At 39.9% G+C, this 27,176-nt stretch overlaps 4 protein-coding genes across 7 annotated transcripts in view; 2 read left to right on the top strand and 2 right to left on the bottom strand.

The window, feature by feature from the left end:
- The first annotated feature begins 744 nt into the window (after nucleotides 1-744).
- Nucleotides 745-8,768, top strand: arg2 (arginase 2). Its single transcript, XM_080783301.1, has 8 exons — nucleotides 745-1,313; nucleotides 1,480-1,552; nucleotides 5,111-5,285; nucleotides 5,609-5,768; nucleotides 6,249-6,343; nucleotides 6,466-6,570; nucleotides 7,476-7,612; nucleotides 7,770-8,768. Exons 1-8 carry the CDS (start codon nucleotides 1,200-1,202, stop codon nucleotides 7,958-7,960), a joined length of 1,050 nt encoding a protein of 349 aa, XP_080639427.1. The 5' UTR covers nucleotides 745-1,199; the 3' UTR covers nucleotides 7,961-8,768.
- Nucleotides 8,769-10,078: 1,310 nt separating this feature from the next.
- On the bottom strand, nucleotides 10,079-18,285 carry vti1b (vesicle transport through interaction with t-SNAREs 1B). Its single transcript, XM_080783771.1, has 6 exons — nucleotides 17,995-18,285; nucleotides 17,705-17,763; nucleotides 14,712-14,900; nucleotides 13,981-14,154; nucleotides 13,200-13,261; nucleotides 10,079-13,099 (listed from the first exon to the last, which is right to left on the bottom strand). The coding sequence occupies exons 1-6, from the start codon at nucleotides 18,089-18,091 to the stop codon at nucleotides 13,006-13,008; spliced, it is 675 nt and encodes a 224-aa protein (XP_080639897.1). The 5' UTR covers nucleotides 18,092-18,285; the 3' UTR covers nucleotides 10,079-13,005.
- Nucleotides 18,286-18,584: 299 nt separating this feature from the next.
- rdh12 (retinol dehydrogenase 12) lies at nucleotides 18,585-23,169 on the top strand. The gene is made up of 7 exons (XM_080784102.1): nucleotides 18,585-19,064; nucleotides 19,827-19,945; nucleotides 20,139-20,294; nucleotides 20,387-20,491; nucleotides 21,075-21,284; nucleotides 21,729-21,918; nucleotides 22,204-23,169. The coding sequence occupies exons 1-7, from the start codon at nucleotides 18,991-18,993 to the stop codon at nucleotides 22,304-22,306; spliced, it is 957 nt and encodes a 318-aa protein (XP_080640228.1). The 5' UTR covers nucleotides 18,585-18,990; the 3' UTR covers nucleotides 22,307-23,169.
- A 1,018-nt stretch (nucleotides 23,170-24,187) lies between these two features.
- zfyve26 (zinc finger, FYVE domain containing 26) overlaps nucleotides 24,188-27,176 on the bottom strand; it is a 44,133-nt gene continuing 41,144 nt past the window's right edge. For all 4 annotated transcript variants that reach the window (XM_080783211.1, XM_080783213.1, XM_080783210.1 and 1 more), the window contains exons 42-43: nucleotides 26,944-26,994; nucleotides 24,188-26,296 (exon numbers count right to left, since the gene is read on the bottom strand). In XM_080783211.1, the coding sequence (XP_080639337.1) occupies nucleotides 26,081-26,296; nucleotides 26,944-26,994 (267 nt within the window). In that variant the 3' untranslated portion in view covers nucleotides 24,188-26,080. The remainder of the gene's footprint in view (nucleotides 26,297-26,943; nucleotides 26,995-27,176) is intronic.

Below are 27,176 nucleotides of genomic sequence, written 5' to 3' on the forward strand. Positions count from 1 at the left end.
ACATTAGGTTTGGCTCTGAGATGTGTGGAGTAGAAGTAAAAGTATTGGAAATTGAAAATACTCAAGTAAAGCACAAATGTGTGTGTGTGTGTGTGTGTGTGTGTGTGTGTGTGTGTGTGTGTGTGTGTGTGTGTGTGTGTGTGTGTGTGTGTGTGTGTGTGTGATAGATAATTCAGGTTCCCACTCTTCCATAGTGCCCAGAATGTTTTGGTGCCCCCCGTGCCCACTCTTCCTGGTGCCCACTCTTCCCAGGGGTGCCCAGTTTTCCGTAGTGCCCTGCATGCAAAATGTTTTGATGCCCACGATTTTTCTCTTTTTGTTACTGAACAAATAACGCTCTTCATATAATAATAATAATAATAATATATTTATAGCACCTTATACATGACATGAATGCAGTGCTTTACATATAGCAATAAAAAGAGAAAAGCAAAAACATAAAATAGCAAAATAAAAGCAAAAACATAATATAACATAGCAATGATTACCGTACTTGCAGAAAGAATATAGTGCTCTAACCTTTTAACTATAACTTGCCTATATGGCACTGGCAAGGGTATTTTTACGTATGGCGTGACATACATACATTTGATATGAGATACTTTTGGGCATATAGGTCACACCGGCTCACATGGTACATGTAAACAAGTATATCAATATCAATTTAGCTGTGGAAATTTCCGTGAGCAGTTGCCACCATAACAAATACCGGTATTACAATACAGAAGTTGCCCTTCCTTCCTCCAAGACACGCCCCCGCAACAAACCCTCTTTTTCGGCGTTTCTCATTGGCCATCATGAAGGCACGCGTGCGATTCAATTTGACGCAAGCCTCTGTACAGATATGGGACGTAATGTACAGCTTCTATTGCATAGAGTTTAAGAGTTATAATGGTATATTGTCGGACTTATTTTACGATTTAAAGGTCATCACCGAATCAGAGCTACATCTGTGTTGTGAATACGCGGTTTTTGGGTTCGTCGAATAGGTTGGATGATCATTCATTCTCGGAAACGCTCAAGTTCATCATCTCATGAATAGTAAGTAGATTTGATGACATAATAGGCTAAGAACAGCCCTGGCATCCAGCATCCTCAGTGCAAGTTCGGACGGAGCTTTCATCAGACTTTTACCGGCAGACGGGTGGTGGATAACTTTTTGTTTGGGGAAACGCGGCATAAATCGATCTGAAAGAGAAATGGCTTTGAGAGGATCACTACTTCGTCTTCTCAGGACACAACTCGACCTCAATTGCCAACAACGCAGAGCACAATCTGTGGCAATTATTGGCGCTCCGTTCTCTAAAGGCCAGGTAATAGACTATCTGACATGGAATATAGGCTATACATTAATAACGCTGTTATTAATGGATCTAAGAATCTAAATGTCCTTATAGCTATATATAGTGTCTGATATATACCATTATTAAGCTATACCTATAGGTTCACAGTTTATAGGCCTATTCATTTATTTTACAGAAAAGGAGAGGTGTGGAACATGGTCCCAAAGCCATCCGAGATGCGGGTCTGATTGAACGGCTTTCAAATTTAGGTGAGTGAAGATGCGGGGGGTGCTGCTGCCACTGATGCGTACCCGGTGACATGATTATGTAACAGAGGATGAACTTGACTGATCCCTCTTCATGGTACCTCCGGCTCCGGTCCGGTTAGCATGCAGACTAATGCCTAGGTTACATCATTAGGGAACATTGTGTTAACATGGCTAATTATTGCTCAGACAGACAGATCAAACGCTCTTTATGAGCCACATGTGTTCAAGTCATAGACTGTAAAGGGTTCAAGTTCAAAAACTCATCGGTGAGCCTCATGGAGGGAGCAGGAAAGGATTCCCAGTTCCCACCCATTGTCGTCACTGCGGTCGGAGCCATAATCCACTGCGTCTGCGTCTACAATGTGACTGATGGAACCGCCTACGCTTTGTAGCCTAGCCTACTGTGTCATGCGATGTACAGTTTAACGGCTTTGAACTGCAGCCGCCCTAGACTTGAAAGATGATACGCCGGTCGGAACTTTTCGAGTCTTTATTTGGGATGAATGACTCACCCTCGGCTCGGGGTATAAAAGAAACTCCACACCTTGTCAATGAAAGCAAGCCAGGCAGGGAAGGGAACGTTAAAAAGAAACACACTTCTGCTGTTCCTGACCTGTTCCCGGTTTAAACCAGTAGGCCTATACCGCGCTACCCCTGCCAGGCGTAGGTTCCTTAAAATAAACGAATTCATGGTTGATAGATTAGCGAGCCCACAAGCCGGCATGCACACATTTAACATAGCTCACAGGCATAGAAATGGAATGTGCAAGTCATTTTTTGCAAGGTGATCCTTGCGGGAATTTGTCTCAGTCATAGATGAGATATATTATCTTATGTTACGCAACACCATCTCCCAGTGGGACGAAACCTATACAGCAAATACACACTACACAGTGTATTTTCCCTATGTTGAAAGTTGTTGTTGTTGTTGTTGTTGTTGTTGTTGTTGTTGTAGTAATGCTACAAAGCTATTTCTCCTTTTGTCTAAACCAGTGGTTCCCAAACTATTTCATGTGAAGGACACAAGGAAATATGTATTTGGCTGCGGTCCCCCATCTGAAAACAATTTGTGCCAGGGACCCCCGTTTTTGATAAAATGTTTCAAATGTTATGATGTGTAGCCTACTAATTTAGCTGGGGACCCCCTGGAACCCCCTCAAGCCTTGACGCCTGGGGGTCCCTGAGGCCTGGACCCCACTTTGAGAACCACTGGGCTAAACAACAGATTGAACAACAGGGGAAAAGGTGTCATGCCTATAAAGTTGCTGATTAGGGTGACAAGCTATATTTATTTAAGGACACTTAAGCCTATTACATAATCTCACTCACAGAAAAGATTAACACATTATTATTTTTACAAGGCCCTAAATGGTTCAGCTCTCTGCTCGCTGACCTCTCAGATCATCAGGCATTGTTTAGTCAGGGATATAGGCTTTATTGTACAGTTTTCTTATAACATGGGATTAAGCGGCAATATTTCTGTAATGCATATTTGAACTGCAAGTCATTAAATGTTGTTTTTTTTGCATTGTACAGCGGTCTACCCTCTTATTGTTTTACTTTGGTAATTTATTTTACCCTAACATTGTGGAACAATATATTGAAAGTTAAGAATATTTTAGACATCTTGACGTACCTTTTTCACATTGTCTGCTTTACCTTTACACACTGAAGATTTCAATATATTGTCTAGCACTATTGTAATGCCAATAGTGATTAGGGGTAGGTGTAACTATACCGCAATTCTCATTTAGGAAAGGGAATCTTAAAGTATATATGTTCTTTAGGCTTATATGTTCTATCTTCTACTTTCAAATACAAAATGTTAAGGACCTGCAAAAATGTAATGATGTTGGATGATACGTGTAGGCCAGAGTGTTTTCATCTTCCTAGCCTGTTGCCACGTTTGGCACCAGTGAGAAAAGATATTCAATGTCAGGTTTCTTTGCAGCCATGCCACCACACGAGCACTTGCCAATGTATGAAACTGAGGCTTCAACAGAAGCCATCTGTTCCCCTATCTATAGATTAGATTAGATTAAATGGAGGTCAATAAACCACTTGAACCTAGTATCCCTATCCCTATTCTATTCTATTCTATATTCTATTGGGGGGGGGGGGGGGGGGGCATTCAGCAAAAATAGATCTACACTACAGGATCACATCACAACGCAGCGCAACACAGCAAATTGTTAATATCCCACCATATCGTCAAGTATTTGATAAAAAATATGTTCTATAATAAAAAGTTCTATAATTATGATCAAACAGTAGTAGAACTGACATCTCAAATGCTGCTGCAATACATGCTCAAAGTTGCATCAAGACAAGAGCTATTCCCGTCCCGCCTACGAATGGTAAAGAGGTACCAAAGTTCGTTCCCCTTACATCAGCAAAGTAATTCTACACCATCAGGGCTCGCACCCACAGCCAGACGTGCCCCCAATATCACATCACTTGTTTACCCCAATACACCATGTCCTAAAACTAGGTGGAAATCTTCGGTGTTTATTCCCTCCATGCATTTAGCATGAGCCAGTCTGCCCTGCAGGACAAGGCTGAAACCTGAGCACATCTAGGAAATGAGACTAATGGAAAGTCCTCCGTCACCAATGTTCCACTGGCGTTTAATGACTCAGTCTCATCAATCACGGAAATGGAGAAACTGGTCGGATGGAATAATCTAGGTTAAATATTCGCTGTATAGAAGGTTCATCTTGAAATCCATGGAGCAATATGAAAGACTGTATACTTTCATGTGTAATTCTGTTTGTGGCAGGATGGCCCTGTAGTTGGAGAGTTCCTCTTATAATAGAAAATGTTACATGAATGAGATCGATAACAATAAATATGAGCCTGGCAACTTGCAAGTAATATGATTCAATACCAGTGGCGTGCACACTAGGGGGTGCTAGAGCACCCCCTGCCCTTCCCTCTGGACAGCAATGTGCCCCTTTTTCGTTTTTATTTTTTACAGTATGTGGACCATGGTGACATTGATCAATTATTTTTTTGTTGTTGTGGCTTTCACCTTTTATTTTATATTTTTAATGGAGGGACAGACAGTGGGCTGACAGGAAATGGGGAGAGAGATGGGGGGAAGACATGCAGTAAAGGCCGTCAGGATCGGGCATCGACAGACTGGATTGCCAGCCAAGGTGCCTGGACCACTGAGCCATGGCCCAGGTCGACATTGATCTTGATTTAAAAAAAAAGCTTCTAATATATTATTTATGCCCCAAAATCTATAAATCTCACACTATTAAGGCAACCGGCCGGTTCCACGCGCTGCACAAGGTGCCTTTTTTTTCACTTAAGCACCTGCCCCTCTAAATGTCTGTGCACGCCACTGTTCAATACCCTTATTTGTGTAATTAACACACACTTTTTAATCATTGTATGTCTCTGTAGACTCTAGAGCTTCATGATGTAATACCCTTATTTGTTTAATGAACCCACACTTTTTTAATCATTGTATGTCTCTAAAGCTTCACGTAAAATTTATAAACTACCAAATGTAAAGCACCTGACATCATGGCAGTTTTCCTGTTTTTACAGAATACCCTGTGCACGACTTTGGCGACCTCAGCTTCCATCATCCGGAGAAGGATGACGCCTTCATGCGCGTGCCCTTCCCTCGCACTGTTGGCAGAGCCAATGAGCTCCTTTCAGGTGCTGTTAGCAGTGCTGTCGGATCTGGACACACTTGTGTCATGCTTGGAGGTGACCACAGGTAACTGAGAAGCTGCCGTGTCATTTGTCGTGAAGTAATCGTGAAATAATTGTACAGTTTTAGCTAGTATTTATGCTACATGTATGTATCATAATACATACTGTATTATAAGCTATCACACCTACAACTACAAGCCCACTTCTGCAATGTTTTTGTTTATCTCTTTATTCTTGTAAATATATTTATTTTTAGTTAGGTTTAGTTTGTTGTTTTTTAAGTTTAGTTTAGTCTTTCAGTTTCTCCCCAGTTTAGCCATTGCCAAATTCCTCCATGTTATAGTCTATTCCTATCACTCATATCCGAATTTCAATTTCTGTTCACAGCCTGGCTATTGGATCAGTGGATGGCCATGCTCAGCAGTGTCCTGACCTGGGTCTCATCTGGGTTGATGCCCATGCAGATGTGAATACTCCAACAACCTCACCATCAGGAAACCTCCATGGACAGCCTGTGGCATTTATGCTCAAAGAGCTGCAAGATAAGGTGAGAGAGAGGACACAGTCAGGCTGCGGTGCAGCAGTTAACTAAAGTAAATTAATAAACTGGAGGCATCTTGTGCCTTGAAGGAAGCATGAGCTCAGTTCGGGGCTCTCCCCAGGTTGGCAGAGGAAGAGTAGCAGCCAGGATTACAGTTTAGGCAATTGGCACCGGGTGAAAAATAGGTTACAAAATCATGGGATAAACATTTTAAGGGAAAAACATATATATTAAAAGTCAATATGATTATATGCCAAAGCAAAAGTAATTTAGGTTTGAATAACAGGGTTAATGAGCAATACATGAAAACATGATTACTAGAACATGGTAAAGACAAAGATTATGGAGATTAAGTACTAAAGTTGCTATACAACCAATTCTGTTTTTGTCCCACATTTGAATTATTATTGCAAGCTGCAATAGTTGCAATAGCTCATTCCCTCTGTCAAGATACTTAGATTGTTTATCCTATCCTTTTATTCACAGATGCCAGACATCCCTGGCTTCTCATGGCTGAAGCCTTTCCTCTCATCCAAGGACCTGGTCTACATTGGCCTGCGGGATGTTGACCCTGGCGAGTAGTAAGTGTACATGATCAGTGATCACATTGATGAGCTCTTATCGAGAGACCTGCTCTAGATGTTAGTTGAAAAAAAGCTGATACCAAGTAGTTGCTGATACAAGTACATTTTGCCTGTTGTAGTTTAATCCTGAAGAACCTGGGTATTCAGTACTTCACCATGAGGGACATTGACAGGATTGGCATTCAGAGGGTAATGGAAGTTACTCTCGATCATCTTCTGTCAAGGTAAGTTAAATGGCTTAACCCACTACCCTCCTATTTACCTACTCTTCATACAGTAGCGCCTACTTTGTTTTGGGAAAACATTATCGTGTTTGGAAACTAACGACCGATATACTCAGTTTGGTTGATATAGAGAGTCGCAGTCCCACCCCCTTTCATGACGACGCCAGGCCCAGGAAATGAAAAAAATGTTTTTTTTTTCCCATAGACGTTTCATAAAGACCTTTTAAGCGTCGTACGAAGCCAACTCGAGTCGTGACAAATCATGAGAACAAACACAATATTTTGGACCAAACAAATAATTACAAAGAAGAAAAACAACAAAAAAAGTGTTGTAACCTGCCGTTTTTTTCTACTTTCTAATTCTTTGTTTGGCCCAAAACATTGTGTTTATTGTCATGATTTGTCACCACAAGAGTTGGCTTTGTCCGCGGCGTAAACGTCTTTAAATAAATACTTTCTGAGGAAAATGAACAGGGATTTCTTTTCCAGCTCTCTCGAGGGGGTGGGTGGGACTGCGACGCTCTATATGGGCAATTATTTGACTATTTTTTACAACATCGTTATCAGCAATTATGCAGCCAATTTATCTGGATTTTAACCACTTTCAACCTGGTGTCCCTATTTAGGGCATGTCATTATATAGAGTTTTCAGAAAATAGAGGAAAAAAATAGCAAACCTACAACCGCATTTAACTGTTTCTTAAATGTTCACACAGTATATACAGTTATATATATGTAACAAAAATAACTATCACAATGTTATTCATTAAAGTATGTTTTTCTAATTAATTCGATAATGTCAAAAAATATCAGTCAAAACCTCAGTAATCAGTGGACTAGGACTTAAAAAATCTTTATTGGCAACGGTCAGGCTTACTCACTGCTTTCTCTTTCTTCCTGAACAGAAAACAGCGGCCGATCCATTTGAGCTTTGACATTGATGCATTCGACCCATCTTTGGCTCCTGCCACAGGGACACCAGTGAATGGAGGTCTGACCTACAGGGAGGGAATCTACATCACAGAAGAAATCCATAACACAGGTGAGGAGGGGACAAACACCTGCAAGAACCATTTTTCAAAGAGTCGTCTTTGTGTATTATTGTTTAAACAGTGTCAGTACTTTATCAATCGTAAGGTCGTCGGAAGAGATAAGAGAGTCTGACATAAGTATGTGGATGTGGTTGTGTTGATGTATAGGCCTACTGTCGGTTATGGACTTGGTGGAAGTGAACCCAGTCCTGGCGTCCAACCCTGAGGCAGTGGAAGCTACCGCAACGCTAGCAGTTGATGTCATCGCATCGTCCTTGGGACAAACGAGAGAAGGAGCTCACATACAAGTCCACGAGATCCCATCTGCTAAACAAGACACAGAGCAGCTCTGCAACTGAGAAATGGAAAGCAAGCTGAGCTTAGACTTTTATGGATATTCACCACTGAACATTCCACAATCTTGAAAACGATGACTGCGATGAGTGCAATTTATCTGTAGCTGGAATTGTGGAGTTGTGGGTCTGTTTATTTTTCTAGTCTCATTTTTCCTATACTGTATAGCATTATGTTAAATGGTCAAAAATGTATGAATTCATAAATGCCCAACTAAAGGCCTTTAAAGACGCAAGTTAGTTTTCATCACTACTACTGAGGCAAACACTTTTGACCTGCCATGATATTTATTAATTATTATTATTATTAATTAAATAGCAATGTTAAGGTATTTAAGTTCACTATCATTACATGATGTAAACTAAGTGTTACTAAAACCACTGTAGCGGCACATTATCTGGTGTGCTTTTGGCTTACAAGGAGATCGTGATGCTGGATCTTCTGTGCATGTGTTTTGGCTCACAAAGGTATGACAAATGTTTGTTGAAAACATGTCCAAATTGTCTTGCTAGGGACGACATTCTCTTCAACTGAAAAGAAATGTTTTCAAGCAATGGGTATACAAAGTATACATTGGGTTTTAAGTGGCTGTGCCAGTTGAATTGTACTGTAGTTGTGTTTGCACTTTTGGACCAGCTATGGTTCTGTATTTTTCATCAGTTTTTTCTATTTTGACAATGTGTATTTAGTAATTATAATTCTTACTGTTTAGAACAGTATTAACTTAGGTTTGAAACAATCGAATACATTTGCATTTGATGTGACCACAAATGACTAGTGTTTGAAATAAAAAGTACTTATTTTGGTCTTCAAGCTTTGTGATCATACAATTTGTGTGCAATTTGTACAAAATTGTGGCTTTTTCAATTGGTTTATCAGCCAATTGAAAATCTATACCAAACTAAATATTATTGATCAGTGAATATCATCTGTCAGGCATTTACCATTTGCATAAAGCAACTTAGTACATACGATGAAATGTTAAAATAATCACCATATGTTAACCCAAAACAAAGATATCGCAGATCATGAGCTCGCTACAGATTACTGAAGTTTAAAGAGGAAGATGAGCCTCATAAAAAGAAAAGATTGAATCCTTTTATTTTAATCAAAACACTAAGAAAACATTGTGGAGTTACTTGCTTGGCCTTACATCTGCTGTCATATGGCCAGCTCTAGATATGTCTGTCCTTGAATTAACAAAATGCTTTTAAGGATTAACTTTAATACAGTGTATGCAATTGGAATCTTAATAGTCAAAGAAATCCCATTTTGAACATGTTCATATTATACAGTGATGCCACAGTACAAAATATTGCATCTGTGTGAGGAGTTTCCATGTCTTTCTTGTTTCTTCATATTATTCACACTTTTCTTTGATTGGCAGGTATACAATTCAAGTCTCATTGCTCATAATTGGCAGGCACCTTTAGCCATGTGAACTTTAGCGTCTCAGGGGGGAGGATTTGTTTGGTGTAGAGGGAAATACTAATGGCCCTAGTGTAGCGCCTGGTCAACTAAATATGTATGTAAAGTGGTTAAGAAGTCAATAGTGTTAAATGGAACTATGGACACAATCTATCTAATAATCTATCTAATAATTCTAACAATGTCTGTCTGTCTGTCTGAATGTCACTGACAGCGCGTTATCTCATCATTAACTGCACGAATCACTCCCACTTTTCACACAGGCATGGACCATAATTATATGGAGGTCTTAACGGAGCCCTTTTTCCCATTTGACACATTAATGATTAATAATGAATTTATTAGTGAATTAACCTCGCACCCTCACACACCTCCGTCCCTTAGCGACACCGGCATCACAGGCCACCGTTCTCACCGTTACCCCACTGGCATGCTTCCTCTAGCTACCGCCGCAACACAACAAAATGTGCCCTATACAATTTGGCGCCGCTGACTCACACGGAACCACAACCACAACAGTCAATTCAATTCAATTCAAAGGGCTTTATTGGCATGAGAAAACATACGTTTACATTGCCAAAGCAGAAAGAACAATACAACAATACAGCAATACAATCAAAACAAAAATTATGTACTTTGAAGGTCAGAATCTTCAATAGATCAACTTCTGTGTACCAAGATAACTCGATGCAGGTATAGTGCAGGAATATACACAATTATTAGTCTTTAGGGTGGTTGTGTTCCATTTGATATCCTTCTCCTATCACAGCAACTCACAAATCTTGCTGCTGTGTTTGCACATTGTTGTACTTCGCCCAGCAGATATGGGAGTTTTTTGTCATTGGTCATGTTTTCAAAATCTCCGTGTGTGGTTGTAATCTGTGGGAAGTATGTGTCTCTGATGTCTTGGTACAATGGGCAGGTGGTTAGGAAGTGTAGCTCGGTTTCCACTTCGTTTAGTGTGCAGTGGGTGCATAGTCTGTCTTCTCTCGGGATACAGGTCTGCCTATGACGGCCTTTCTCGATCGCGAGACTGTGCTCACTGAGTCTGTACCTAGTTAAGATTTTTCTTTGTTTTGGGTCGGTCACGGTGCTCAGGTATTCTGCCACTGTGTATTCTCTGTTTAGGGCCAGATAGCATTCTAGTTTACTCTGCTTTTGTGTTGCTTCTTTCCAATGTGTCAGATAGTTTTCCCTTTGCTGTTTTATAATTTGGTTTAGTCCAATGGGTTTTCTATCTCGTGGCTCTGTTTGTGTTTGTGCCCGGAGTTCCAGGGCTAGCTGGCTGAGGGGGCATCTCTCTAGAGTTTCACTGTGTGTGAGTGCCTTGTTATGGAGTGCATCTAGGTCACTTTCTTTTAGGTGGTTGTAGAACTTAAGTGCTCTCTTTTTTATTTTGATTATGAGTGGGTATCGTCCTAATTCTGCCCTGCATGCATTATTTGGTGTTTTTCGCTGGGTACGGAGAATGGATTTGCAGAATTCTGTGTGTAGGGTCTCGGTTTGGTGTTTATCCCATTTTTCCAGGTCATGGTTTGCTAATGGTCCCCAGATCTCGCAACCATAGAGGGAAATTGGTTCTATCACCGAGTCCAGTATTTTAAGCCAGGTTTTAATTGGGATGTCTATTTTGATGTTTCTTTTGATGGCATAGAATGCCCTTCTTGCCTTGTCTCTCAGGTCCTTTACAGCTTGGTTGTAGTTCCCTGTGCTGCTGATGTTTAGGCCAAGGTAGGTATAGTTTTTAGTTTGTTCTAGTGGGATTGTATTTAGGAAAAATTGGTGGTTTTGGCGGCTGGGCCTTTTTTGAAATATCATGATTTTAGTCTTGGTTAGGTTCACTGTCAGGGCCCAGTCAACACGGCAATGACCAGGGTTGCCACATTGACTGAGAGGGAAACAAGCAACCAGGTCTATGAAAATGTTAACAGGCCAGATCAAGTCAGAAAATCCGAAAATAAATCTATAATAAGCAACAATATTGCTGACTGTCAAACATCATTGTCCAATGTTGTTTTAGAGCAGTGGTTCTCAATAATGTACTTACTACTTACATAATGGTTAATCCCTTAAACAAATGCTAGTTGCTGAAATACCTTTAGATTTTATTACAGCACTCAGTTTTTGAGGGCAGGAGTCAGGTTGGCAAACTTGGCACATACCGTACATACTGGCTTTCCAATATTTTCTTTCTTGCAAAAATGTCCCAGATACATAAAATGGCTGCTGGGCAACACCTGCGGGTGCAGATTTTTCAGGTGAGATGGTCGGTCACCCCATATATTTTCAATTGGATTCAAGCATGGGCTACGGCTTGTCCATTTCACCTTCTGTTGGTGAAGCCATTATGTCCATTTCACCTTCTGTTGGTGAAGCCATTATTTTGTTATTTTCTGTTCTACCCCAGATTCAAAAAGCTTCCACATTGCCAGAAGAGACAAAAGAAAGACAATAGAAAGCTGGTCAGGGAGGATGCCAAGAGGCTCATAACATTAATAAGAAGGAAGTTATGGTGCATTTATGGTAGCCTGAAACTAGATGAATCTCATATTGCAGAAGATTAGATTTCACTCCCTTCTAAGTAGCGAGGGACCAATCAGGAACCAGTATGCGAATATGGGGCAGGCTTATCACCAGAGGCCTGTTTTTAATCCGCCCCATGGAAATGCAGGTTCCTGAGATTCCAGGCAGTGATAATAGTCTGGCCATGCCAGGCTATATATATGGCATAGGTCATAAATACAAAGAAAACCAGCTTTCTATTGTCTTTTCATCAATGCTGGTTGGACTTCCTGTTTCTTGGTTATGTTACTGTTGTGCCATATCTTCCTCTCAACAATGAGATGCCGTTCATGCTTTGGGTTAATCAGATTGATGATACTATACTACTATTTAACAGTTTCAATGTGACTGGGTGAGAATATACATCCCCAATTACAATGATGCAACCATTGTATAAACGACAGTGATGTGCTGTTAGTACATCACAAAAACATGCCATTTTAACAGGGGTGTGTAGACCTTTAATATCCACAGTAAAAATAGATTAAATTGATACCATTTCATCAAATTTCTGAAAGTTCATACAGTATGTCATCACATTGATTGCTTATAATAAAAAGGTAAAATGCATTTCAGTCCAAAGCTGCCCAAGTATATAGGATACATTTCAAAAGCATTGGCTCCTGTATAGTTCCTCGCTGGGGAATGCGAGTATAATTTACTATTCTCTGACCTATATTTATACTCCTTCATGGAACCTGCTCTGTTATCAGCAGAATCCAGTGCCTGTCTTGGGAAGCTTGTGCATTTCTAGAGAGCATCACCTCAGGGGCAGAAGAGAGAGGCAAAAGTCTAATAAAACAGAGTGATTCTCAACGGTTGAGTCAAATGTCAGTCAGGTGTACCTCTACTCATGGAGTAGAATCATCACTTGGGTATTTGCCGCCCTGGTGACGCCGTTAAGACCAGGTCATCTTGTTGTTCTCACATGCAGTCCCAGTCTGAAACACTTTGTTTGATGCTGGAGGAGAACATTTGTGTAACTGGTTTGTCTATGAAGTGAGACCAGGAAAAGAAAAAAGAGGCTTTGCCTGGTTGTCAGTCACCTTCAGATGGTTGTTCATCTTCTGAAGAACTTAAGGTAGATCACAGCACCCAGTATGGCAAGCTCCATTATAATGATGACAGCTAGCAGCAGCTTATTGGTCATTAACCTGCAAGAGTATAATAAAGGTGGACATTAGGAAGAGGGTGTGAGAGCGACAACAGCACCTTATGCATGAAGTTTAAACATATAGTATAACTAGAACTTACCGTCGGGACATGGCACGCAGGATCTTGCGGCTTTTACTGAGATTCTCTCCAGTGTGGACCAGCTACAAAGTACAAAAACACAGAAAGAAAAAACGATAATGCCATTGCCATTTCATCTATTGACATACTAGGTATCCGCACGCACACGGCAAATGCAAGAGAGACCTACATCCTCAAGGTAGAGTGCACAGGAATATTTTCCTACCGACATCACACAGACATGACGAAGAGCAAGTTGGCGGGGGTAATACACATACAAACATACACATACAAAAGCTAATAAAGAATACTTGCAAAAATGTCTCCCCAATGTCGTTATATGCCAATAAGGGCCTTTCTCAGCATGTCTGTCTGTCTGTGTGTCACGCTGTAACACCACCCGCCCGCCACCAGAGGGCGCAGCCGTATATCACACAAAAACACACACATGCACGCACGTGCATCGCACGCACACACACATGCACGCAAAATAAATAAATAAATAAAATAAATAAAAATAAAGCTCTGTGTGTGTGTGTGTGTGTGTGTGTGTGTGTGTGTGTGTGTGTGTGTGTGTCAGAATGCCACAACAACTGTGTTCGCTTCCCGCGTTCACGTGTCTTACTTGTACCTTAATTGTTGCATGACCACATCATATGACAAACATGTCATTGGTTTGTATGACAAATGCATAAACCTTATTGTGAACCCTACATAGACAGCCCTAATTGATACATCATTAGTTTGAATGGCCAGCATCATGTCATGCCCTCATAAAGCAAATATTCACCAGACAACTCACTCTGTTTCTCGTGCGGTCCAGCTGTTCCCTCTGCTCTCCCAGCTCCTCAATGATGTCACTGCCTATTTGGTCTGTTTCGGCAGCAATACGCTGGCTTCGCTCAATGCTCTGCGTGGCATTGTTTAGAGAATCTGTGCCCTGGAGCAGCAAGGTTCTCTGTGACTGCAAGTGTGTCTAAAAGAGGTAGGACAAATCACAATACTTTAGTTTAAAGGCAAGAAATATAAAGAAAGTTTGATTCGGTTAATGAACCTACTGAAAACCATAGTAGAAATCCACAAAGAACCAGTGACTGATAAATCACAAAAATCACATTCACTATTTGACCAGGCAACTCTAGTTTAACAGAATAGGACCCTTAAATGAGGTGCAGTTATCTGCTAAAGTGGTCAGAATGATCAAATATATGCAACATGGGGAAAATATGGCAGCAGGAATATGCTAATACAGGTACGTAATCTGCACAGGTTTGAATCTTTTTGAATTTCTATTAAAATGTTCCAAAATATTGTAATTAATAGTTAATGGACACACCATTTCTTCCAGTACCAGGAATATGTATTAACCCAATAAAACCGGGATATTCTTTTTTGCTATTCAAAAATAGCAGTTGTGAGCTTGTACGTCTGATATTTTTGAAAAATCTTGAAAGTGTGATTTAGAAGGCATTTGGTCAGGTCAGGTCAAAGAAACATGCTGATAGTAGTAACCCAAGTACTTCCCACACTCACACTGTGTTCATTTTGAGATGAATAGATGCCCAGGTGGCCAACTCCTTCCCCTAGCCGTGGCCCTGGATCAGTGCTTTTAAACTCTCTCTGTAGTTTGCCCAGATCCCTGCGGTACAGGCGAACCTTTGTGACCATTCCATTTCGAAAGGAGGAGGGCGCAGAATGCAACTCTTGCTCCATTCCTTGTAACTGTGGACAAACAATCATATTATGTAAGATCACCACACAACTTATGAGGGGTGTTTATATGCAAACCAGGTGCTCACCGGAGACGTACAGGTAACAAAATGTGTTAAAATAGTAAAAAGGTGTCCTGGATCAGTCGGAATAAGACATCAGATAAAAAAGAAAGAGATCCGGGCACTCAAAGTTTAAAAAGAGGAGAAGATACTTTATATTAATTCATTCTGATTAATAAAGTATCTTCTCCTTTTTAAAAACTTTGAGTGCCCAGGGCCGGATCTCCTTTTTTATCAGAATTCTGAAGCCAACAGGTTATTGTTGACATACTTACAGCTCATACAAGGGCACATGAGCCCGATGTTAACTATGTGTTTATACAGTAAATGTATTGATACAATGATGCAGAAATAAGATAAGAGAAACAAGGCCAAATTAAGTTAAATCCTCTCATCTGTTATTGATTGATTAATTTAACAACAGTTTTCAGAATTACAGTACATTTCAAGTGCAACTCAAAAAAACGGTTAACTGTGTGACACCATAAAGCATTACACTTGTTTACAATAGGCCCCACCATTTTCAATTCATCAAAACATTTAGAGACGTACGAATATACACAACTATATAGTCAAAACAGGAAATCATCATAGAGGAGGTAAAAAGGGAAAAGAAACGTATACAGTGAGGGGGGGAAAGGGGTGGGTGGGGGATTCAGAATTACGGGGGCCAGTTTCGAATTGCAGCCGTCCATAGGTGCCCTTTGAGAGCAGTTTTGAAGGAGTCAAGGGATTCGCATGTCTTAATGACTGTTGGTAGTCCACATTTTGGTGGCATAGGAGCTAAATTAATTTAGTCCCTTGTTTGTGCCAAATCTGGGGTGCACATGGTTAGTTGAACTCCCTTTGGTGTTGTGGGTGTGGATTTAGTTGACATTAAGGAAGTATTTAGACAGGTACATGGGTATCTTGGTGCTGTAGCGAATCTTGTGGACCAGACCCATTGCAAGTTGCTGTACTCTGTCGTCAACCCTAAGCCATTCCAGCCTGTCAAAGTGGGCAGGGGTGAGGTGGGTTCGGGGAGTGAGGCCAAGTGGTAGCCTGACCAGGTTGTTTTGGGAAGTCTGGAGCCTTGTTTTAAGGGCCTTAGAGCTGCTGTGGTACCAGGAGGTGCATGCATAGTCAAAGAAACCTTGTACGAGGGATCCTATTAGGGTCTTCAAGGTGTTTTTGTTGACCAGTGAGGAGATCCTGTATAGGAATCTTGTTCTTTGGTTGACTTTTTTGATTACGTTGGTGGCCATTTTATCACCGGAAAGATTTTCCTCCAGGATGGAACGAGGTAGGTAATTTCATCTTTTCGTATGATAATAGTGTCACCCACTCTAACCAAGAAGCCATCTGCCTTGCTAAGAACTATTTGATCCGAATAGAATGGATTCAGTTTTTCCCAGGTGTAAAGATAGTTTGTTATCAGTGAGCCAGGTGCAGATTCTACCGAGTTCAGAGCTGAGGGCCTATTCAATCTGCAGTTTGAGTCAGTGCTGAGTCATCTGCGAACAGGAACAAATTGCAGTCACAAGCTGATGTCATGTTGTTTACATATATTAGGAACAGTAAAGGCCCTAGTATGCTTCCTTGTGGAACGCCACAGCTCACTGGGAGGGGGGGACAGTGTTCCGTTCACCTCCACCATCTGTTCTCTCCCCTCCAGGTAGGATTGCATCCAGCTCACTGATGTGCTATCAAAACCAATTGTTTTTAGCTTGTTAACCAGTATGGAGTGGTTCACGGTGTCAAATTCCTTTTGGAGGTCCAGCATCATCATACATGCTGCAGTATTTGCCAGCATCCACCTCGTGTTTGATGTGGTCGCTCAAATAGAGGAGGCATGCGTCAGTGGAGTGGGATGTTCTGAAGCCAAATTGGGCAAGACCAAACTGTTCAACTTGTTCATAGACTATATTCTAAACTTTGGCCAGTTTGAAATCTTGGGGGACCTGTCCCTGTTTGATGGAGAGGTTGATTATGTGGGTGATGATTGGAGCTATAGAGATGGCCCGAGTCTCTGAGAAATTTGGAGGGAATATTGTCATGGCCAGTGGCCTTGTGGTGTTGAAGGGCACACAGTCTTTTAAGTACCTCAGTTGTTACCTCTGTCAGTTTAAAATCATCTTTACAAACACCTAGGTTTGTGTAGATGATGATTATTGAATTGATTATGAATTATGATTACTAGCCCTTACCCGTTGTGAGATATTTGCCCCCCCTCTTGTGGCCGTGGGGGGGTACTGTGCCCGGTGCGTTTTTAATTCACTACTAAATCTTGCATCCTTTGGTATTCTTCTCCTGATAAACTACACGGTTTGCACACATCTCACCATGCACAACGGCGACAGGTAGCCTGTCCACACATGGACCGCTACTTTGCATTCATATTCATGTCATATTGACAGTACAATACCCATTTGTGCATTTTTTAATCCACTAATAAATTCATTATAAATCATTAATGTGTCAAATTGGAAAAAGGGCTCCATTAAGACCTCCATATAATTATGGTCCATGCCTGTGTGAAAAGTGGGAGTGATTGGGCCAGCCAATGTTGAGATAAAGCGCTGTCAGGGACATTCAGACAGACATTCGCTGAATTTTAGTATGATGATGATGATGATGATGATGATGAAATGTCCTGATAACAGCACTGCTGCCATGGAAACAAACAAGCTCCTTGCTCCTACTCTTTGCTAATATAATATGTAAATAACTTCGTTCACATAATGTTAGTTTATCTAAACCAAGAGAGGGACTTGCCAATTCTTCAGCCTCTCCCTGCCTTTCATCGAAGGTTCTCACCAATCTCTTCTTCTCCTCTGCAAATGCGAGAACACAGGGACATCACGTTAGCATACACAGTGTTATTACCTACACAGAAACACAATCTTAAATGTTATATTACAATTACACCGACATTATTGATGTTAGCTTCGTGTTATATATTGCACAAACAATATTTATAATGTTACTTTTAGTTGTATTACAACGCATACATTATGTAGAGTTTGAAGCTTTACATATAGCTACTACAACTTCTACAAGTTTACCTCCGTAACATTTCACAGCTTTCTCCGGCATCAGCTTGAGCTCTTCATACAGTGACTTGTATATTTCGTGCAACTTCTCAAATTCTTCCGAAGACATTTTGCTTTCACTGTAGATAAGACACTGTAGATAAGCCGATCCCTTGATGAATACGCTTTCTTCGGTACTAAGTGTCAACTGTAGTAGCTACCAACTCTAATATCATCAGCTCGGTGTTCGATAACAGGTGCGGTGTTACCGTGTTATTCTTCTTAGATAGGCCACTTTGTTGATACATAAAATAATTAGAATCTCGGGACTCTCTTCCGCATACTGGTCCTCGGGATCAGTCAGCTGTTGACGACAACCACCGTTTGTGCCTATGGTGGAGGTCGTAAATAATTGTATTTTTCATGCTACCGCATTGATTTTTGTAAATATATATATGTTTGTTTTTAATTCATGATGGAAATAAAGATAATCACTGTTTGTGTCAAATATTTGTTCAACTATGGCCTTCTTTTATATGCAGGCACAGAACTGAACAGCTTTCACTGGTGTATTCTGGTAAATGTAGGTTTGGTACATGGTTCTATATGGGGAAATTATTTATCAGCTTTGTAGTTTCTATCCAACAAATCAATACTTCATCTAAAGCGTACATAATATTATACATCAGGTTTTAGAGATTAAGTCTGTTTTACTTGTATAGCCAATACCAGCTAATATGACTTGCTGCCTGTGATACACAGTTAATTTAATGTAATTAATACTCGATAAATATTCAACTCTTTTCAAAGCATTATTATTATCATCATCATCGTTTTCCATAGGAATGGTAATGACAGAAACTATACCACGGTAAAGCATCTCTGTCATTTAGCTACAGTACAAACTACAATCCCATGATTCCGTCAGAGCAAAGAGCATCTCTGCTACAGTAGCTAGGAGCCCCCACATCAGCTGTTCTGAGTAGTGGGAGGCAAGTGGAGCAAAGAGAAAGGCGCAAACCCTGCACGATGGTGCTTTTACTGATCGTCGCAGGCCTTGGAGTAGTAATATTCTCGGTGTTTTTATTTGCGCCTCACATAAGGTAAGCAGCAGCAATCACAGTTACTATTCCATATAATGTATACTTGTAATTAATGGTTATGACGAGTCTCAGTCTGGCAGTGGCAGTACATCATTTGCAGCGATCATTAGCCTATAATGAAGATAATTTTTATGGTAAAATGAATGTCATTTCCCAGGTCAGGCCAACTCATCTGACAGTTGACATCTTATCCTGTGTTTTGTATTATTCCATTCGGATGTGCTTTTAAATCAGTTATTTACAATGACATGAATTAAAAACAGAAAATAATGCATAGACAGATGTGTAGTTCTGCATAGATGAGCCAACGGTCCAACCCATCTGATATGCATAAACCAATCTGAGCGTTGAGCGTAGGCGGAGTTCTATTTGTATGCATTAATGTTGCGGGGTCATTGGCTATGGGGCGGCTCTATTATGTGGCGTGGGTCGTACGCCCCCTATGGTCGTACGACTTCAGAGTCGAAATATATATACATATTCATTTTTAACCAGTAGTAATAGTAATCATTAGGTTTGACATGATATTCTCATCTAGGCTATATTCAGGGAAATGTGGTTTTGTTTGGTTTTGTTGACCTGCTTCCTTTAATGTTGTGGATACATTTAATCTCATTCTACTGTTGTACACAAAATTACTCAGCCAAATGCTTCAAATGTGAATTAGTCATTAGGATTAGTAAATGTCAAGTTATATTATAGGCCTATACTTATTTTTTGAGAATAAGTTAAGTTAATAATTAACAACTCAATTCTAAACAGGAGATATGCAGCTGGACCTGTGTGCAAGTCAATAGCTCGCCTTGATGGGAAGACCGCCTTAATCACTGGAGCTAACACAGGGATTGGGAAAGAAACAGCCTTGGACCTAGCTATAAGAGGTGAGGTAGATTAAAGTTCATTAAAATGTACAACATATTTTCCCTCATACATACGATGAAGTAAACGAGCATCTGGCATCATTGTTCACTTTGATATCCCCATGGGGAAAAATGGGTCATCTTTAGTAAAGAGAGTATAGAAAAATGACTAGCCTACCGTGTGAAAATATTGAATGAATGTTTTTAATGACAGGGGCCAGGGTGATAATGGCTTGTCGGGATGTAGAAAAAGGTGAGGAGGCTGCAGCCAGTATCCGTGCCGTATACTCCGAAGCACAAGTGGAGGTTCGAGAGCTGGACTTGGCAGATACGTGCTCTATACGTGCCTTTGCACAGACATTTCTCAGAGGTACATGTATATTTACTGTGAGATACCTTTTTTGAATTCATCCTCGATCCATCATAACGGCAAAGTTTTTTTTGCACTTTTTTTGTGTTTAGAGGTTGACCATCTTCATATTCTTATTAACAATGCTGGGGTGATGATGTGTCCCTACAAGAAAACCACAGATGGCTTTGAGATGCAGATCGGAGTAAACCACCTAGGTGAGGATTTACAGAAATCTATTGAGAGTAAAGTAACATTAAACAGGATAGGGCTCCTGTAGCCTCCATGTACTGATTGGTCACTTGGTCAGTAGGCTACATGTACAACCTGGTTGACTGATTGACTGACTCTTGGATGAAAAATGTCATACAAAGTAGAAATAATCATTCTAGGCCTCACCAGTAGCTGAAAGGGGTGGTTAATATTTAGTTAGTTAGTTTAGTTGGGTGGTTAATATTTAGTTAGTCGCACACCAACAAAATAGCAGACCTTTTATTGAACTGTACTTATTCCTGTGCTTATTCTACGAACTGTTAATAAAGTTTTCAATCAATCAATGCAACCATGATAAATTAGGGCCTGGGGTTAGTGTGCAGACTACATAATCACCTGCTTCAGGAACTGGCTGCAGTTCTGCATGTCAAAAACCTCTCCTGTCTGCAAAGTTTACAAATTGAATATTAATTGATCCAAAACCCTTAGCAGTCCCTTTTTGCAAACAAGACAGGGACTATCAATAATTAGCTGAATAATAAAGTGAAAAGCTCTGCACCACTGACGTTTTCCTTACCACTGCTGTAGGACACTTCCTGTTGACCTCGCTGCTGATTGGTCTGCTGAAGCGCAGCGCACCAGCCCGTATTGTCGTCGTTTCCTCTCTGGCACACAACTTTGGCTGGATCCGTTTCCATGACCTACAGAGCCAGGGCAGCTACAACAGTGGGTTAGCATACTGTCAGAGCAAGCTGGCCAATGTGCTCTTTGCCAGGGAGTTGGCACGTAGACTCAAAGGTAGACACACACATGCGGTCATACCTGTACATACATAGTACATACACATTACACACACGATTCTCTTCCTCAGATGTGAGCGTGCGCGCACACACACACACACACACACACACACACACACACACACACACACACACAGCAACCAGTGGAGTAAAAAAAGACATTATGATCAATTTTGTGATTGTCAAAGACGATCTTAACCGAACATTTTGTGATTGTTGTATTGAAGGCGTTTTGACTGTTTTCGCATTTTATTGAACTATACATGGTCATCAAACCTGTCTTTGCATTTTATTGAACTATACATGGTCACCACACCATTGTGGAGATTTCTGGCACTACACTATATGACACTACACTATACTATAGTATTTTATTTTGCAGGTGAAGAACCAAAGTGAAAAAATACCACAGTACTTCCCTCCAATGTGTTTCTCCTGACAGGTTGTAATGTGACTGTGAACTCCGTTCACCCGGGAACAGTAAACTCAGAACTCACCAGACACTCAACCCTCATGACAATATTCTTCGTCGCCTTCTCCTTGTTCCTAAAAACACCACGGGAAGGAGCACAGACATCCATCTACTGCGCCACGGCAGAGGAGCTGCACTCCATCTCTGGGAAACATTTCAGGTAGCTAACAGCAGATGAGTTTTACCAATAACCAAAAGTACAGTAGTCACAGGACTTTGTTCTAAATTGAGTACTAATGACAGAACAAACTATTGATACTAATAATATTACAATCATACAATTAAAGCAAACATAAATTGCGTTGTATAATCCAAACTTGGCCACAGTATTTTTGATGACGCAAAATAATTTAGCGACCCCACCGATAGTGCCCCACAACCCCATGTGGGGTCCTGACCCCAACTTTGGGAACCCCTGATGCATTATACATTCTCTCTCCCACAGTGATTGTGTCCCAGCCTTCGTTGCCCCGCAGGGCAGGAGTGAAGAGACAGCACGGAAACTTTGGGAAGTCAGTTGTGAACTTCTCTGTATTGAATGGGACTGATTCAAGCCTTGTACTGTCATCTAACTCAGTTCTCAAAATTCTCATTTATTTGTTTCATTATTAGTTTTTAAATGTACTTTTAATGTTTAACTAATGACATTACAAGCAGCTGGGGTAATTATGTAAAAGTATCTTAATGCAACGTTGCTGTTTTTGTGTAATATTGCCGTAATTACATTTTAATACAGTGCATTAAGTATTTTGGTATACAAATTGAAATGGTTCCACACAACCAAAACAACTCAACTGTATTTGTATGTAAGCCACAAATACTTTGTATTATATATTTTTTGTGACACAATGTGAATACTATGTCAGCAAAAAAGCAACTTAATATATTGTGATGCTGTAGGAAAACTGTGAAGGGTCCAGCCAGGGTAAATTATAAATCTATTACTAGAAATTGTATTTGTTTTTAGATTTATTCTTAAATTACTCCAGGATTTGCCATCATATTGCTTGATTTTGTGCATTCCTGAAAGAATTCAAGGGGTGTGGAATGCTTTCTAACAAGTTCAATTAAATAAGCTTTTGTAGATGTACTATATTTATACCATGTATTCATATAAAATTACAGTTTGTTATAATCCTTGCCAATTTTTAAAAATATTAACCGTTTCCTACAATAAACTTGAAAAGGTTGCAACCCCTTGCAATATTTACAGAGAACTGTGAATTTTTGCAAAAGATCCCTCTGCAAATCCCTGGAGTAACTATCATTCCAAGCTTGGTTCTTGCGTTTTTAAGGTTTCTTTTTGCCATTTCTGTTTCTCTCTTGGCATTCACTATGAGTAAGGTTGCCAAGAGATTATAGCATTTTATACAACAGTGAAACATGCCTTTTACTACATTTACATCCATGTCTGGAGTTGAATGTTTACATTTCATGTAAATAAATAGACATTAATAGAAAGTGGCTTCTTTTATTTTCTCTTGTAATAGCGATTATTCTCTCAAGCATATAAAGTTAAAGAGTGATGCACACATACTAAAAGTAAAAGAGTGAAAGTGAAAGAGTAATAATGCATGCCTACAAAAAGTGAAAGAGGGATGTGCAGTGCACCACCTACCCAACGTGAAAATGTGATACATGCCTTTAATGGTCTGGAGTGCAAAAGTTCCAGCTATGTGCAGCTGGACATGTCTGGAATAGTACAAAAGCATAATTATCATTAATGTTGGGCAGAAACCTTGTCCAAAACGGTTAGTTTTCAGAAAATGGAAACAAGGGAGATGTCGATAGATATCTTGATGTATTTTTGAGATATCGCGTTCACAAGGTTGAGTGGGAAGAATGGATGGATAACCTCAAAACATAATGCCTCTGGGCATGGCGGTCCCCTAGGAAGGCATGGGAAAAAAAAGAACGTTTCCATTATAGCAACATAACACTGTGCTTCCATGTCAAACATGAAAGAGGAAATAGTCAATCCATGGGGGCCACCATGACATGTACAGTATGTTCAACATGAAGATGCATCTATTTGGTATTCGTAGGCAGGAGTGTCACTGGGTCCTCCAGTAAAGTAAATGACAGTGAACACAAAAGTAGGGTGCTTATGACTTCCAGTACTGTATATCTATGATTTACAATGAAACACATTTGAATCTACATTTAAAGATGAATAGAAGAACACTTGAGCAGATTGTGGATTTTCTATTGGCCTCCATGTCAAACCTTGTGAAACCAAGTGACACCAGATAAGAAAAAAAGTTGAAGTTATGTTGTGAAAAGAAAATCTAAAATCAAAAACCTCAAAAATGGTGTTTCCTCCTGAGAGCGTCGATATGTGGGTACTGGCTTTGAAGAGAAAGGTTAGGCACTATGAATGGGGTGCTTGTAGCCTGCGAGATAATAAAACGAATGACGTCATGTACATGTCATGTTATATACACAATCCACATTTATTAGTGATGTTTTGTCAACATGGCAACTGTATCACAGTAATTTTAACAATCTGAAAAGGCAGATTCTTTATTAAATGAATTCATTATTAATTAAATCAGACACCACTAGTCTCAAAAATCAAATGTTCTGAGGACAACTACATTTTCTTTCCTCACCATTACCCAAACACCATTATCATTAGCAGTCAAAATATCCTTACCAAATTTACACTAGTTTTCCTGAATCATTTGTTATTTGAGACTCACTAAGTATAAAGTGCGGCAGTGAAAAGACAACAGTCCTGATCATATAGGCGGCTTTGAGTGCAAACGCATCCATATAAAATGACAATGGGCCCATCTCAACAGCCTAAAATGGCTTCTTCTCATCTCACTCACAATTACCATATGTACCATATGGGAAAGAGGGGCCAAGGTGTTATTGTTTAAACTACTGTTGATGCGTGACACGTGAATGCATCTGATCATATCACCAGATCGGCACCATGATGCCTGCATGGCTAAATACAGTGTAAACATAAATATAGTCCACAGCTTGACAAAGCTGATACTGTAACATAGGTGACCATCATGAACAAAAAAGTTTAACCTGGAAAATATGGAAACACTGTTTTCAAGGCATGACGTTATTTTGGCCAGGTTGTGACACACACACACACACACACACACACTCCCTTTTTGTAACATTATTTCTGTATGCCTATATATATATATATTGTTTCTTTTCAGAATGATATGAGCAACATGTTTTTTTTTACAGAACAATATGAAAACATGGTTTCACAGCAGTGATGGAGCTAATTACTTTACAACTTTTCAAAAAGAAAAAAAAAATTAAGGCAATTCCATATATGCTCTGAAAGGATTTTCTGAGACAAAACATTAAAAGACACAATTACGGTGAGAGGATTTTCATATTTCATGTTTTCAATTCGAATCACCTTTCCAAGCTCAACTTCTTACACATTAATATTTCATTGAGGTCCCTTTGTGCATCCAACTTCCAAGTATTTTTAAGGAGTTTTCTGGAAAGCTCCTTTGTGCTAACCTTAAATGCCCTTTCAGTACCTCAAATGCCGTGTTTTTCTTGTTTATTATTATTATTATTATTATGATCATTATCATCAATTAATATTATCCTCATTCAAAATAAATAGGTTAATGATGGTAAAAACATTGATGCAAGGTGAAACCAACAGGTAAACAGCATAAACAAGAACACAGTTCAAAACTGTCAATTCTAAATTGAAGATTCCAAATTATCTGTGTTCAGAGGTATTGAAAGTGTACCAATATTTCCTGGCCTGGTTAAACTTGGGAAGTTTCATACAGCTCATTGCATTTCCATTTGAATGACGCAAAACCCCACTTCATCCACAAGCTAAATATAACGAGGACAAAATAAATGGCACATCACAGCACAATCCACTAAGACATTTTCAGAGGCTTTCTTGTAAGCAAAATTATATTTTCCCTTTTGGCTGAGGTAGAACATAAATACTCGTTAAGAGATTATGCCTAGAAGTTTAGTGTTTAAAGTTTAACCATGTGTGCATATTGGGTCTTTAGTTTTTTGTTTGTTGAATTCTTGTCATATATTGTTACATAGAGTGGTTGTCATTCTAGTGCAGTTTCGCCGTTCCTTCGCCACAGAAATGGATTGAAACACACAATAATTACAGTCAATAAGACCAGAGTGGGCGGGATAAAGCACAATGGTGTTTCAGTTAAAATAATAGGAGTCTGCACAAACAATGGGCAATCATAAGGGTTCCTACTGTAGTACTTTTCATACCGGCTCTTTACCTCAACTAGACAGCATTTGGAGGTTTTGGTCATGAGGGAGCATTGGTGTGATGTCATTACCTAATACCTAGCGTTGGGTCGTCCCTGGCGCTGCTGTGAGCTTTTGTTGTGGTGCTCAGACAGCCACTGGCGACAGATGTTCTGCATCACTGAGTCCTCTGCAGCCTCGGCAGCCTGCAGGACCTCCTGCACCAGCGGGCCGGCTCGGCTCTGCTCCAGTTTCACCGCCAGGAGGTACGCTGGCCGCAGCTTGCTGCACTGCAGGTAGGCCTTTATCTGTGAATGGAGGCATGATGGTAACACTGCAGTCTTAATGCTAATGATGCTAATGCTAATAAAGTTGATAACGATGAAACACCGACACGATTATGATTGATTAATATAATAAATTAATATGGTGCTTTTCTAAATTCAAAGGTGTGCACTGCTTCATGGCCCTGAAAATAAATAGGCCTTAGTCTTTAGATAATGATAATACAGTAATGTGAATACGTAGTAATAGTAATATTGTATATAACAAGGCATTTTAATCATGCTAAATAACTTTTTAATGTTAAAGGTAGTGGCAAGTGATATATTTTGGTTAAAACGAAACGTTTAGTTTTTAGTTTAAAAAAAAAGGGGTAAAGTGGCACTACAGTAGGTAACTTTCTTAACTGAATAAAATGTTATTTTGTCTGTATGATAGAGAGTATGTTAATACAATATAACTTATACAATTGAGATGGTTATATTTTGTCACCCTGCACTTCTATTGAGACATTTTGATTGTGTCGTGTCGAAGGTCATGTCAAACCTAGACATGATAGGATATGATACGAATTGTGACCTGATGGTCAAGAATCAATTTTCCCCTGAACAAGCAGGCAGGCTCTATTAGCTATGGGGTAATAAACGAAATTGAGCATTGAGGTTTACTGTACCTTGTTCTCTGTGCTCTTCGTCTCCAAAATCAGACTCTCCAACTCCTTGGCCTAAATAGAATAGGGTCATAAAGGTCATCAGGAATCTACATAGCAAAGAGCATATTATTCTAAGCACACATTTACCGTGTACCGTGTTATTCTACCGTGTCAAAAAGGACATGGTAAAGGACAAAAGGACAAACTCACATGTACTGATTGTACAATGTCGGTCCGTTATTTAAATCTACTAT

Source organism: Protomyctophum bolini (assembly GCF_963924005.1).
Source record: "Protomyctophum bolini genome assembly, chromosome: 15".
NCBI lineage: Eukaryota > Metazoa > Chordata > Actinopteri > Myctophiformes > Myctophidae > Protomyctophum > Protomyctophum bolini.

Coding starts and splice junctions, on each gene's coding strand:
- arg2 (XM_080783301.1), top strand. CDS start 1,200: ATGGCTTTGAGAGGATCACTACTTCGTCTTCTCAGGACACAACTCGAC. Junction 5,286..5,608: donor ATGCTTGGAGGTGACCACAG/GTAACTGAGAAG, acceptor TTCTGTTCACAG/CCTGGCTATTGGATCAGTGG. Junction 5,769..6,248: donor TCAAAGAGCTGCAAGATAAG/GTGAGAGAGAGG, acceptor TTTTATTCACAG/ATGCCAGACATCCCTGGCTT.
- vti1b (XM_080783771.1), bottom strand. CDS start 18,091: ATGTCTTCGGAAGAATTTGAGAAGTTGCACGAAATATACAAGTCACTG. Junction 17,764..17,994: donor AGCTGTGAAATGTTACGGAG/GTAAACTTGTAG, acceptor TCGCATTTGCAG/AGGAGAAGAAGAGATTGGTG. Junction 14,155..14,711: donor CATCTCAAAATGAACACAGT/GTGAGTGTGGGA, acceptor TACCTCTTTTAG/ACACACTTGCAGTCACAGAG.
- rdh12 (XM_080784102.1), top strand. CDS start 18,991: ATGGTGCTTTTACTGATCGTCGCAGGCCTTGGAGTAGTAATATTCTCG. Junction 20,295..20,386: donor TGCACAGACATTTCTCAGAG/GTACATGTATAT, acceptor TTTTGTGTTTAG/AGGTTGACCATCTTCATATT. Junction 21,919..22,203: donor ATCTCTGGGAAACATTTCAG/GTAGCTAACAGC, acceptor TCTCTCCCACAG/TGATTGTGTCCCAGCCTTCG.